Below are 14,737 nucleotides of genomic sequence, written 5' to 3'. Positions count from 1 at the left end.
AAAGGCCAAAGTAATGTCTCATCAACGATCCAAAACCCAAAGATATTTAGTTTACAACGTCATTAAACAGATAGAAGCAGCACGTCCTCATATTCGAGGTTCTGGAAACAACAAGTGTTTAGCTTAAGTATTACCAAGTTCTTGTTAACACCAGTAATGTGTTCTATGGTTGAGTCTACATGCTGACAACAGCTTCCAGCTGCAACCATAAACAACACTATGAGAACAGCAAAAGCGAACCACAACAATAAAGCTGTCAGCACATTCTCATTCAACCTCTTCATATATCAACCTTTGGTCATGGATTTTCCACGTCCAGATATGACGTGCAAGGTACCCTGGGTGCGTTGGTTGTTGACGTTCTGCCTGTTACGTGCATTGTCTTCTTTCAAATACACTTCCGTTTTCACAGGAAATGTAATGTTTACATACAGTCTCTTTCAAAATAAATGCAGTGCATCGGTACAACACCGCAAATTTACTTTTTTTCCCCCTCAACAACAAACACGTAGGGTTTGGCTGTGTAGTCTTGCAGGACGTGAATACCATCTCCTCGGTGAACGCTGGTGTTTGTTGGACCCATCCATCACCACTCCTGACCGCCGCACTTGGACTTTCACAGGCTTAACTTTCGTTCTTGTCCTGCCACGATTCCCTCTGACCCCGCCAGGCACCATTAAACTATAACGGCGACCGGCTGTGTATCATGCCGACGGCTTTAATCAACAGTGTCTGATACTGCAGGTCACTGCCTAAGTGCTGGATTTTGACGACTTTGGAGGGAGACCGGGTTGAGGTTGTGGGCCAGATAGCTGAGCAATGAGTTGAAGCTGACTGTAAAGTTCTGTAAAGCCAAGGTAAGCTGCAGATTATATTTGGAAATATCGATTATAGCCACTTAAAAAGTGTTATTTAAAGGAACAGTATGTGTGATTTAGTGACATCCAGCGGTGAGGATTGCAGATTGCAACCAGCTGAATGGTTAGAATTAGAATTCCTTCCATGTTCATTGTTGTTCAGTGTTTCTCCAATGATGTTTGGCATGTTCGAGATGGGCTACAAGCTAGCATCTGTTAGTATATCCCAGGCATTACGGAAGTTTTTACCATGACCTGAATTATCTGCAGAGGTCTCCTCCTCTTCAAAACAAATAGACTAAGTAATTCAAACCAGTAAAAATACTGAATAAAGCAGTTTCACATTTTAAAACATCAATGTTTTCCGACGCTCTCTTCTCAAAGGGGCGGCTAACTATTGCTGCTGACGAATGGCCCATTCTAGAGCCAGTGTTTGGTTTGTCTTTTCTGGGCTATTGTAGAAGAGGTGGTGAACATGGCGATCTCTATAAATGAGGATCCACTCGCTGTGTAAATATAAACAACTCATTCTCATTCTACAAAAACAAAACGATTCTTATTTGCAGGTGATTATACACTTTCAGTTCTGTTAAATCAAAAAGCTGCTTCTCAAATGTTTGGATGCGATGAAATTGTAACTTTATGACCTCTTTCCTGATGTGATGTGTACATGCTACAGAGAAGCTGTTTTATTTGAGTTCAGTTCTGGGCATTAAAGTTTATTGTTAACCTTGGAAATAGCAGTTGGCATCTCATGGATAAAACTCCACTGGTGGAAAGCTCCAGAACAAAGCTAGTAAGTGGACCTTGAGATAAATATTCCTCCTATTGGCTGCTATAGGGGTTCTTATAAAACAACACTCTCAAGGGTTTAAGTTTTGATAAATAATCTTACAGTCACTGCTTGTTTAACACATTTCTCATGCAGATTCAAAAATCTGTCTCCAACAACAACAACAACAACAACAACACCACAAATGGCAGATGAGGCAGAGGAGAGCTTCTAACTTACTGATGGTGGCAACAGAGCTCCGTCCCTTTTCTCTTTCTAACCTTTACGCAGTTTGATTGCATCTGCGTTAATGGCTTACTTTAATTGCTCTCCTTCTATTCTTGACCTTGACGTCACAGCAGGTGACACCTGGATCAAAACACTCCAGCCCCTCCGCACACCTCTGCGGTCCACAGTTGTCATGACACCCCACGTACCTGACATTGTCATGACGTTGGATGTAGATCTTGTGAAAGATCCGCTCAGGCGGCTTCAGGAAGTCCTCCTTCATCTCCATGGCAACATTCCTGGGCAGAAGGCTCATTAGCAGACGCTCCTGAGGAAGGAGGGGTTAAAACAGAGGAAGAGGAGGCAGCATGAGAACTTTAAACTGGGAGGACATATATGTACACACTGTAGGTTTTTTCTTCATGCAGGCATGAGCAGACAAACAGAAACACTTTGCTCTTTGCAATATGGAGCGAAATGACACAAAAAATAAATATACTTCTTTGTGTATTGTAGTGAAATGACCAAATAAATAGTCAATTAACAGAAAGTAACCTTTTTTTACCTGAGTAATTGTTAAAGCCATTTGTTTTGCACAGTTGGTTGATCGATTTGGTGATTTTTCAAGCTCAAATAAAAGATTCAGCTAAGAAGTGACAGTTTATTTTCCTTCGATCTTAGACTGAATATCTTTGGGTTTCCGGTTGTTAGCCAGACAAAACAGACAATTTGAAGACACTAATTAGTCATTTAGAAAATCATGCAGGGTATTTCAAGACAATTTTGGACATGTCATAGACGAAATTATTTAACAGGAAAATAAGAAGCAAACTAACCAGTAATGATGGTAATCATAAGTTGCAGCCCCCAGTTCAATGTCTTTGGTTTAGAACTCTTAGAAACACTGAGAACAACGCTGAGCATTTACACTATTACCTGAGATTTTTCGACTGGACAATTAATCGATTAATCAATTGTGTGAAAAGTGGCATCACATTTCCCAGATCCCAACATGATATCTTCAGATTTCTTGTTGTGTGGAACCTACAGTCCAAAACTAAAAGATAATCCAATATAAAATATAGAAATAATATAAAATATAGTGATATAAAACACAGAAACCCTCACACAAGAATGTCAGTATCAGACGATACTGAAAAACCTGAGATTTTGTTCAGGGTTTTCTTAATGTTCAGTTCCACTGCTCATTCCAAAATCTAGCATCTACAATAAGTGGAAACGGTTAACAGTGATTATGGCCAGTAAACTATGGTTAGGGTTAGGCAAGTACAGTGGTGTAGTGGAGGATATACGCAGGCACACGGGGTATACCCATCTATCAGCTACAAAACATTGGAATATATGTGAGAGTATACCCGCTTCCTCCTCGGTAACCTACGGATCTACCTTGTAGTACAACTACCTCATCCACTACCACTGCACCACTGGGCAACTACAACATTTGGCTAATAAAAAGTAAATGGTCTTTGACAGAACTGAAACCATTTAACTTAAGCCATCCACCGCCCTCACTTAAGTTTTACTTTTGTCATGGTTGTATAAAAGATATACTACTTCCTGCTTTGACACTGAATGTCTGCAGTCGATGTAAATTATGACGTACAGAATCATCTAATATGGACTTTATTACTTTTCAAATGTATCATATCAGTGTTTCTAAAGCGACGTGGTATGTGAGCTGACTTTTAATCTGGAGGTGAAGGGGATGGTGGATGAAGTGTCACTGAGGCAAGATGCCTGCAAGCAGCAGAACACTGTTGAGACCAACAAACAACAATACCTGTTATCGCTACATTTCCAGCAGCTTTTTAGCCAGCAAAGGCTGGTATTTTTTTTACCAGTCACTGTGTTTCCTGTCAGGATAGCGCCACCAAAAGTGGCTGTTTTTCTACAATGATATTGCTGCTTTTTCTGCTCGGATTGTGCTGCCAAAAGCTGGTATTTTAAGCCCAACCTAGCCACATCCAAACACAGTGTTGATAGAACGTAAATAAATGGAAAGTTTCAACATATCCGCTACACAATAACTAACAAATGTAATGTGTTGGGTTGTGATACAGGACCGAATCTTCACATGAGGAGAAGCTCAAACTGAAAAATGTTTGAACAATAATAGATAATCAAAACTGTTGTGTCAATTCATTTTCAGTCAAATCAATTAATCAGCTAATCCTTTCAGCGTCAGCCTGAAGTCGTATCTACACAGATCAGCGTGTTTGTTTTTGTGTGTGTGAATCGTCTCAGTTGCAGCAGCACAAAGTACTCTTGAAACTCTCGCAGGATGTCAAATGGTTGTGAATGCACAATGAATCATCAGGCGGCTCTGCTGAATAGCTGTTGAGAGGCAGGTTATAAAAGCAGCCAGGGCTCTCCTGTGTCTCCCTCCAACACGGCTGCACATTAGACATCCATTCACACAACTGCTCCTCACCTGCTGAATGAAACACTAAAGTGGAGAGTGGCTTTTAGAAACAGCCATCACACTTACTGACGGAGGCTGTGTGTGAAACTGTGCTTGTATATGTGCTTGTGTTTCACTTATACACACATGTGCATCAGGTGTACAAAAAAAAAAAAAAAAAAAATCATCATAAACAAAGTGTTATCAAGGTGTTTCTGTTTAAATTAAATCATACATTTACCTGCTTCATTAATCTCTTCCATTCCTCCTCCCCAAATGTGTTATAATTCCCATTTTTCTGATCTGTCCCAGGTTTAATTCACTGTGTGCTCAGTCTGACGATGGCTCTCCTCATCGTGGTTTATTAATGAACCAACGGCTCCACTTTCTCTCACATTAAAAATGAAGAACCCCTGTCGTCCAGATTAACATGAAGGGGGAATTCCCAGAAAACCTTTGCATCTTTGAAATGAACACTTTGAAACTGAACGAATCCAACTTGTTTAATGTGTTGGGTTTAAGCATGAAAGTTATTTCTTGAAACATGGAAATGGTAGTTTTGCAAAAATATCTTAATTCAAGGTCAACTTGCCAGGCTTTGCTGAGGCTTATGACCATAACTTAAAGTCCAAAGATTGAGTTTACTCAGCTGTCATGCAAATGTCTTAAACTTCAATGGTGTGATAACAGGAGTCCATGTATTGGTATATAAAACTGGTGGAAAGAAGACGGATCATTCAAGTTCCCAACCTGTCCCATGATGACAACTAAGTGACTGTGAGATGTGGTTGAAAACTAGACCTTGAGTTTAAGGGAAAGTTCTGCATTTTCCAACCTGGACCCTATTTTCCCATGTTTTTGTGTGTAAGTGAATAATCAGAACAACAACTGGAAAAACAAGGCGGAATGTAATCCCTGTGGATAATTAGATACTGTCAGTTTACTTCTTCTATAAGTGCCTGTTTTGTTGTGTTTGACAACTACATGGAAAGGATCCCTACAGAGGACGATCCCTTTTTTTAAACCAGAAACAGACCAGAAATCACCATCGTAAAACCCACCAGACTCCATTTAAATAAACAGTAACTTCAGCATGCCTATAGGCAGCATATTTTCACATCTAATTGGGCGAATTATGGGTTTACTTCAACCAAACCAGAGTTGGTGATTGTTGAAACAGCGTAAAGACAAACAAATACAGCTTTTGCAAGTTTTATTTTGTTTCTGTGGACCTTGAATGAAGTGCGTTTTACAATGATAAAATTATCGTTTTTTAAATGGAGTCTGGTGGGTGTGATGATAGCAATTTCAGGGCTGTTTTTGGTTAATCAGAAAGGATCTAACTCTTTAACAAAGAGGTCGACCTCTGTAGGGATCCTTTCCATAATATTGCAAACACTTATGTTGCAAACACTTAACAGAATAACAATCTGAGCGTATCAGAAGCAAAATCAAGCACTTTTAGTTTACGTAAATTGAGGGTGCTCAAGTGCCCCCAGTTTCAAAAACTTGTTTTCTGTTGTTCTGATTAGTCACTTAGACACAAAACCATACAAATATAAGTTGGAAAAATACAGAAGTTACCCCTTAGGGTCCGTTTGGCAAATGAGCTACTTTTTCTTGACTTTTGGTCATCTGAATAATGACTGCTGTCTCTCTAAAAAGAACCAAAGATTTTTTGGTAGATAAATTTTGACAAGAAGTCCTAAAAGTGCTGTGGATGAAGCTGTAGTGTCAACAGACCAGTCTCCACAACAACTGAGGACCATTCTTCTGCAAATGAAGACTATCAGATATGGTGTGAAGGTTCAGGAAAAGCTAGCAAGTAGACCTTGTGTTGGGATAGTTTTGTTGCCATCACACTGGCCAACCTGTTTTCATTAGAGATGTCAGAATCACTTTTCAAGTCATGTCACATTTGGAACAGGGGATGTATTGTTCCTGAATGCAAGTCAAGAGGAAATGACGCATTGCCCCTGCACTGTGAGATTACTATTGACCTGAGAAGTCAATTTACCACCCAGACATACAGCACATAGCCCACACATGTCCAGGAATCAATGCAACCTATGGATCCAGCTCAAGACACAAACCCAAGCACACACCCTAGTGATAACCAGAGACCTGTTTGAAGGCTGAAATTCAAATCCAAGATGTTTGTTCATGGGCACATAAGCGGCAGCCTGGTTGCAGGCTGTTGGCTGGCTGCTGATAGATCCCAATCAGGGGGTCTGTGTGTGTTTCACTCACCCAGATAAACTGTGACCTTTACTGGAGTAGGGAGGCCATGAAAGCAATCTGCTTGTGTAATTACCTGTCAGAAGGGAGCCTGTTACTGCTGGGGAAAACACAGCATATCATCATCTAATCTACAAAGCACAGGTGCTAAATGTGCGTGTGCGTTCACCGGCGTTGTGTATAACGAAGGTGAGACGTGTATGGAGGCATATCATATACATGGGATAATTAATTCTGTATTTAAAAACTGGTGTAGGCGGGTTCCGTGCACGTGGCCAGTGAGGAGGGTGCGGCGCATAACAAAGTGTTTCTGTGTGTTGAAGTTGCCTGATTGTTCCTTTGTTAAGTCGCTTCATGTAGGTGTGCGCAGAGGGGGTGGAACGTGTGGCACTGGTGCATGTGCCACAGTAATTGTTCTTTCCTTAAATAGCTGCTGTCATAGTTACTGCGTGCCTGTGGGCAGGTTGTTAGAATACATTGGCACCTGAAACCTTTGAAAAACAACTTCTCGAGACTGTGAAGATTTCACGAACATACGCACTCAAGACGAGGTGAAACACATCATCGTTGTCTTGCAGTTTTTTTTATATATCTGTGCTTCTTTTTTTTAGGTGCATGTGCAAATTCACCTGCTTCTCATTCTCATCCTCCAGTCTCAGCCGCTCCTCAATGCAGTTGCGGGCTTGTAGGAAGACTTTCCTCTGGGTGCGCTCGGTGAGAATCCTCACAAACACCCCCGACAAGTTGACACTGGTGAACAGCACCGCGTTGGCCACCAGCTGCACACAAACAAGAACAGACATGCCAAACAAAGCTGGCAGCATCTCCTTACTGTATGTACATGTGATCCTAAGGGGAACACACATGTCCATATGTGCATTTCTGTACTCAATCATACATCCTGGTTGGATTAGACTTTACAATCCTTGATTAATCCATGAGATGGATTTAATGGCAGACATCCAGGTCAGCACATTGATTACATCATGGATCGTACTGTAGGTGTGACTCAAAGAAACAAAAGCCACGGTGGATTGGCTGCCAGACAAAGTGCATTATTGATCAGAGGCTATCGATCATGCCGAACACTCAATTTGAAGGATGAACTCTGTAGTCACTTCGTGTGGTTGATCCTAAAAGGTCAGAGGTGAAAGGTCAAAGAAACACTCTAATCCAGCACAGTAAGATGGATGACACAAAACACGACTTCACTCCAGTTCTTAATGGAACAAAGGAAACACTTTCAGTTTTAGTGCAGTGGTTCCCAACCAAAGGGTCTGAACCTCTAAAACAGGGCCACAAAATAAACCTGAAGGGCCATGATATGATAAATAGGAAAAAAAACATATTTGGTCTGCACAAAGTTAAGTTTATTTTCCACAGGCTTCTCTCATTTTTGCCTTTTTCCTACTAAATTACTGAGTGATTTATCTCCTCAGGCATCTAAAGGTAAACCACAGGAAAAACACTGAACTGGTCACGTCTGGTGATGATTGCAGTGGTTCCCAACTTGGGGGTCTTGATGAATCTAAAGTGTAATGAGGAGACAGAATTGAAAATTTCTGCTACATAAAATTATATTTATTTTTCTGACGTTCTTCTAATCAATGAGCAAAAGGCGTGAATAATTTGACATTTTACACCACCTAACTATTTTAAACAATTTGAGAAGGAATAATTGGTCTTTGGTTGAACTCGACACTATCCAATTATATTTATAACCCAAGATGGGGTTGCAAGTAGACACAGCTTCATTTTTGGTGTCAGAAGCCAAAAAGATTGGCAACCACTGACTTATAATGTATTACGACCAAAGACAAAAGTTTGTAAAAACTCATATGAATCACAGGAACGTTTGTGTCTCATTGTAGTGGTTCCTGGCATGGGATCATGATAAATCTAAAGGGTAACGAGGAAACAGAATTGACTGATACGCAAAATCATATTCATGTTTCTATCTTTTTCTAATCCATGAGCAAAATGCATGAATAATTTGACATTTTAAGCCACCTAACAATTTCAAACAATTCAAGAAAGAAAAATTGGCCTTTGGTTGAACTGGTCACCATCCAATGACATTTATAACCTGAGGAGGGGTTGAAAGTAGACACAGCTTCATTTTGGGGTCACAAGCCAAAAAGGTTAGCAACCACTGTTTCACAGGACCAGAAATAGCAAGATGTTACATAACTCAGAAGCCATATTAGTTAAAAAAAAAAAAAAAAAAAAAGTTAAAAAAAAAAAAAAAAAAAGCACATCCTAAATACTAAAATTATCACTGGAGCACGGGGACCAGTTAAGACTGCCCAGTAAGTTGTGCATGTGGCTCTGTAGGATCCTGTTTCAGCACCGGCAGCTGGACAGCTCCTCGTCTGCTTCATTACTGAGGTGCGCAGAAGTGAAACTTTCTGCTCGCTTCCAGTTTTACACCTACACTATCCTGGAGCTGGAATCGATCACTGAGGGTGTTTTTAACCTTTGCTTCACCAGGGAAAGCCGGGTGAGTAAGCATGCTGTTCCTCAGCACCACTGTACATTCAAACAATTACTTCATAGCCCAGCTGGGAGCTTCCCAGTACAACTACAAGTCTTCTACACTGGAGGAGCTGCTCAAAGATAGTTAGACTGTGTTTTATGAGTGACATGGAGACTAAGCTGGCTGTCTATCTAACATGATGATGGCTTAAGTGAAACAGCTGTTAACTAAGCATACGGCAGTAGAGTTGGTTGAGTGACTGAGGAGCTGACCGGGATGCAGGTGCAGCACTTACCGGTCTCCACAGCTTCTGTTTTCTTCCCGTGAACGACGTCGCTATGACAATAAAGTGAGACGTAGCCAGCATCACCCCGAACAACACAGCCAGCAGCGTTCGCACCGGCAGCAGCACGTAAGCCACGAGGGTGACCAGCATGAGCTGCCACACGCCTTGCTCAGGGGCAGCGGCGCTCAGCAGCTCCGACGTGCCGAGCGCCAGTGGGAACGGACAGCAGAGCAGCGCAAAGGTGAAGCTGAACAGCAGGGCCAGCTTCGCTATCTGCTGCAGCTGCGTCACCTGCAGGTATTTGACGTTAGTGACGATAAACAGCGACAAGAACACCACGCAGTGCACCGGGTAGGAGCCCTTGGACAAGGTGAGACGCGGGCTGGACAGCAGCTCCACCAGAGACAGCGACGACGCGGCCACGATGAGCACCGCCAGCGCTTTGAGGGTGGCGGTCTGCTCCAGCTTCAGGTTGTAGTTCTGGAAGAGAGCCTCCAGCTCCTGGCTATTGAACTCGTCCTCGCAGGCGATGGCGCCCAGGGGTGCACCGGCCGGGCAGTGACCCTTCCTCCGCCGGGTCTTGACTCTTTCGAATGGCATCTCCTCCATGTTCCGGCCATTCATGAAGCGGGGATGGCGCACGACCCCCTCAACTTTTGCGGTTCCTCTTCTCCGCTCGGGAATCGAACCGGCACCCTCTCCCAGTTCATGCGTCCTGGATGTCCGAGGGTCGGGCTCGGTGTCAGAGGGGAGAGGGTGGCAGTGGAGACAACAGAGCACCGCGCGCGCCCTATCCACAGGTTGACGATTGTTGGTGTGTCGTCAGAAAAGTGGCCCGACCAATGTGCAGCACGCCTCTCTCTCTCTCTCTCTCTCTCTCTCTCTCTCTCTCTCTCTCTCTCTCTCTCTCGGACCACCTGCGGTGCCTCACACACACACAGGGTTACCGGTGATCCTTCATGCGCTGCAGCCGGACTCAGAGGAAGGATCACGCTTGTGTATGATGATAATCAAAACAAGCTCACCACGAGGCTCAGCGAACAACCCTTGTCGCAAAAAAAATAAATAATAATAATCATTTGACAGTATTTTTCCTTGTTTACTTTCTTTCCATCTCTCCCCTCTGAGACACACAGCTCACACAGAAACACACACTAAATATTATATTCTGCCGTGTGTCGTTCTCCTGCTTTAATTTGCCTCAGTGAAATGTCAGTGGTTGGGTGAAGACAGCAGCAAAACAGCGCTGGTGATTTCCCCTCACAGTGTCTGCAGTCAGAGCTGATGTAGTTCCCTGCTAAAAATAGCCCAGCTGCACCGGTGGATGGTCCAATATAGCAACAATTTGGTCTTTCCCGCATCTCTTCCCCTCATATATTTTATTGCAGAGTCAAGTGCTCATTTCAAGCAGAGCATTAACAGAAAAAAAACCGTTAGAGAGGGAAGGTAATAGTCGTGCAGGGAGGCTATAAATAGCTCTCTCTCTTCCCGAATTAACAGGGAAAACGTTAGAATGCTGACGTGCATCTTAAAATGTAATGCACCATTGTTATGGTTGAGGGCATGTTTTGTGCATATATGCATATTTTGTGCGTGCATTTGTGCGCACTTTGTGCATTATGATGCTCTTCGTGTTGAAACTTCAACACCCACGAGGATAAATCCGATCGTTGCAGAACAAATACTGACAAAAAACAAGGCATAGCAGTGGGAAATGATCGCCAGAGAAGGACATATAAATATGCAAGTGACAGACTCAACAAAAAATCATTCAGAAGAACTGTGAATTAAAATATGGGAAATGAGCGGAGGATAAATGGTCTGCAAAATAGCAGCAGCTGCAGCAGAAAAATGCAGTAATTGACATGAAGAAAAGTAAAAAGAAAAAAAGAAAAAAAGAAAAACGTGTTATATAAGAATATAATGAGCAGAGATATTCAGGATATCCAAAAATGTGCCTGTATCGAAATTGAGATGAGTCATACAAAATGGGACGTGTTTATATGCAGTACTTTTTTGCATATCAATGCCATATAGGTTATTAAATGTGAGCTTAATGCACTCACCTCAAGTTAAAATTAGGAAGTTGCAGGACAAAAATCATCAGATTAAAGATCTGCACCAGTAAAAACACAACTTATATTATCATAAAGGGACATGTAAAATGTAAAAGGGAATTACACATCAGATAAATAGCAAGACTGACAGTAGCAGAAGTACAACATGGAGTAAAGATCATTAAAATGTACCATAGAGGCTTAACTGTAAAATATTTGGTAATAGTTTGCTACAGAGGCCTCCAGGATATCACATGAAGAGCTCACCTGAGTTCCAATCAAACATAATGGGAAGTATTTACATGCATGATATGTTCATACATGTGTGTTACGTAATCACCTTATCATAACATTCCATGTAAAGGTGACAGTGTGATAATGATAACATTATATTTGAATACAGCAACACCAAACAGGATTTATAGGGATAAGTCCATAGTGATTCATACTGTATGCATAGCCAGATTAACCTCTTTGGGGGGCCCGGGGCATTGCTGGACCCCTATTAACCCCTTGTTCCTCCCCATCTCTGTGGACTGTGTACTGTACTGTGGGAATATTGCATCGCCCCAGGTAATCTGATTTAATACAGTTTGGGAGCATGCATTAGTATCAGTTGAAATATTCAGTCTTAAAACAATTTTGACAAAGGAAGGTTTTTAAGACAGAACCTCAAGATCGTGTAACAAAGCCAGACACACACATTATTCTATGAATGTTTCATTTGGACATTTTCAGTGGAAGTAGCCAAGTCGGCAGGGAAAAAAATGGTGGCATTATACATTTCTGCAAAGCAGGAGTGCATTACATTTGCACGTTTCATACTATATTTGATATTACATATCACATTTTTAAAGTGAGGTAGTATATGAGTCGACATCAGGAGGTAGAGGGGATGGTGGATTGCACGTCACCTAGGCAAGGTGCCTGCCAAGCTGCAGACAACTGTTGAAGAAAAACAAACAACAAAACTGGTTGTTTTTTAGCCAGTCATTGCTGTATTTCCTGTGGCTTTTAAGGCCCCAAACATGGGCATTTGCTTTAGCACCCCGCGGCTGTTTTTTAGTGCGAAGAAAACCGGTTGCTTTTACCAAGACAGCACAGCATTTCCTGCCCAGATTATGGCATGAAAAGTGGTTGTTTTCTCTCAGGACATCACTGTGTTTTCAGCAGGGAGTGTGCCCTCAAAACTGAGAATTTTAAGCCCAAACATGATCTTTTCCTAACCATAACCAAGTGGCTTTTGTGCCTAAATATAACAACAGTGTTATTGAGATGTCAAGTTTCAACAAAACTACCTAATAATGTACAAATTTTACACATCCAAGATTTGCAGAAACGTACAGTGCCAACATTGCCAATAAAATAAATAATAAACCTATCATGACTCTTATTGTGTGAGCTTCTATTGAGATTTAGTAGTGTATATTCAGATATTTCAGTTAAGCAAATTTCAACAAAACAATAGTAAACCTGGGTCTTTGAGGCTCCTTGGGGGACAAGGGCCCTTATGCCTGATTTGCCATCCAGAGATAGTTCAAGCAAAGGACATACAAATCTGTCAGTTGGACTGAAATAGAAAAAATAATCAAGGATTCCCCTGGTAGTAAAATCCTGTATCCACACATATTCTTACATGATTGTCTCCTCCTCCTCCTCCTCCTCCTCCTCCTCCTCCTCCTCCTCCTCCTCCTCCTCCTCCTCACAGCTTTTCGTCTGATCTGACAGGAAATTAAAAATAACTGGCTTTTAAAAAATCTATAACAGCTCCTCTTTAGTGTACATACGTACCTTCAGAAGTTATTTGGTGACTTGACCAATGACCTTGCTTTGTTGCCATGTGTGATCTCAGATCACTAAGATACGTGAGGAAGTCATTAGACAGGCTCATCAATGAAGAAGTCAATGTGAAGCACTTTGAGCCCTCCTAACAGAAAGTGTGCACATGCACACAATCATGTGTTCAATATCCACTATTGTCCAATGTGTCTTAAATCAATAGGCCACACAGATGAGATCACAACAGCACAAAAAAGACAATCTGACCTCCATCCGAGGGGAGACTAATAAGATTTTGTCTGGTGGTGAAAAGAGCTCACACACTGTCATTCTGAAGTCCCCAGACTGTCTTACAGTTAGCATGAAGATTTTAAGCTCCAAATCTGTGTATAAAGCTTTTCATGGACTTGCCTATGAATATGGTTGATAAGCAAACACATAGAGTCCTCTTTCTGCTGCCCACTGTACCAGAACCTCAGATTAATAGAACAGGATGGCACAAAGTGGTACAATATGTGAGAAATTTACTATTTGGAAAATTTCAAAACTGTTAGCAGTGATTTTCACTACTAGTAACATTTTATTTTAAGCCCACTATTTAGCATTTATAAGCTGTTAATAACAAATTAGAAAGTTTGTAGTGCATTATAATGTAATTGTAAGAAACCTTCATGATTTTAACAAAGTTAAACAAGGACTACTTTGTGAGCTCAGACAAAACTACAGCTCTCATGAAATGTATCAGTGTGAGAACACCTGTACTTGCATCTCAGGCAACTCACAAGTTGAAATATTCCGACCTCGTACTCGGAAAAAGAAACACAAGTTCCTGCTTGTTAACTAAAGGCAAATTTAGCTACCTTGACTTCATGAAAGCACTGTTAGTAAGCCATCACCTTAAAGCCAACATAAAGTACATTTTTTAATTTATTTATTTTACATTTACTTTGTTTTTCATTCATTCATTCATTCATCTTCTAACCGCTTCATCCTCTTAAGGGGGCTGGAGCCTATCCCTATCCCAGACTATTGCAGGGCTGACACATAGAGACAGACAACCATTCACGCTCACATTCACACCTACGGACAANCATTCATTCATCTTCTAACCGCTTCATCCTCTTAAGGGGGCTGGAGCCTATCCCAGCTGACATTGGGTGAGAGGCAGGGTATACCCTGGACAGGTCGCCAGACTATTGCAGGGCTGACACATAGAGACAGACAACCATTCACGCTCACATTCACACCTACGGACAATTTAGAGTTATCAATTAACCTAGTCCCCAATCTGCATGTCTTTGGACTGTGGGAGGAAGCCGGAGTGCCCGGAGAGAACCCACGCTGACACGGGGAGAACATGCAAACTCCACACAGAAGGGCTCCCACACTCCTCTTGCTGTGAGGCGACGGTACTAACCACCACACCACCGTGCCGCCCTTACTTTGTTTTTAATGTCATTAATTTATTTCTTGTCTTGTACATTTCAGTCAATAAGGGAGGGGGGTAGGTATTATATAGTATTTGTATTAGTACAGTGAATGCAATATTTTGATACCTTTCCAAGTATGAAAGTGTTGTAAATTTGTTTCCTCCTCTGGTTTGTTTATATGCAGGGAGGCTG

The 14,737-nt window shown here is 41.7% G+C and overlaps 1 protein-coding gene across 1 annotated transcript in view; it reads right to left on the bottom strand.

Moving 5' to 3' along the window:
* Nucleotides 1–10,312, bottom strand: part of LOC126397277 (adenylate cyclase type 1-like) — a 66,617-nt gene extending 56,305 nt beyond the window's left edge. The window contains exons 1-3 of the mRNA XM_050055933.1: nt 9,289–10,312; nt 7,147–7,296; nt 2,067–2,185 (exon numbers count right to left, since the gene is read on the bottom strand). Coding sequence (XP_049911890.1) covers nt 2,067–2,185; nt 7,147–7,296; nt 9,289–9,903 — 884 coding nt within the window. The 5' untranslated portion in view covers nt 9,904–10,312. The remainder of the gene's footprint in view (nt 1–2,066; nt 2,186–7,146; nt 7,297–9,288) is intronic.
* Nucleotides 10,313–14,737: the final 4,425 nt, after the last annotated feature.

This window comes from Epinephelus moara, chromosome 10 (assembly GCF_006386435.1).
Source record: "Epinephelus moara isolate mb chromosome 10, YSFRI_EMoa_1.0, whole genome shotgun sequence".
Lineage (NCBI taxonomy): Eukaryota > Metazoa > Chordata > Actinopteri > Perciformes > Serranidae > Epinephelus > Epinephelus moara.
Note: the sequence above shows the minus strand (reverse complement) of the source record. Positions and strands in the feature narration are given on the sequence as shown.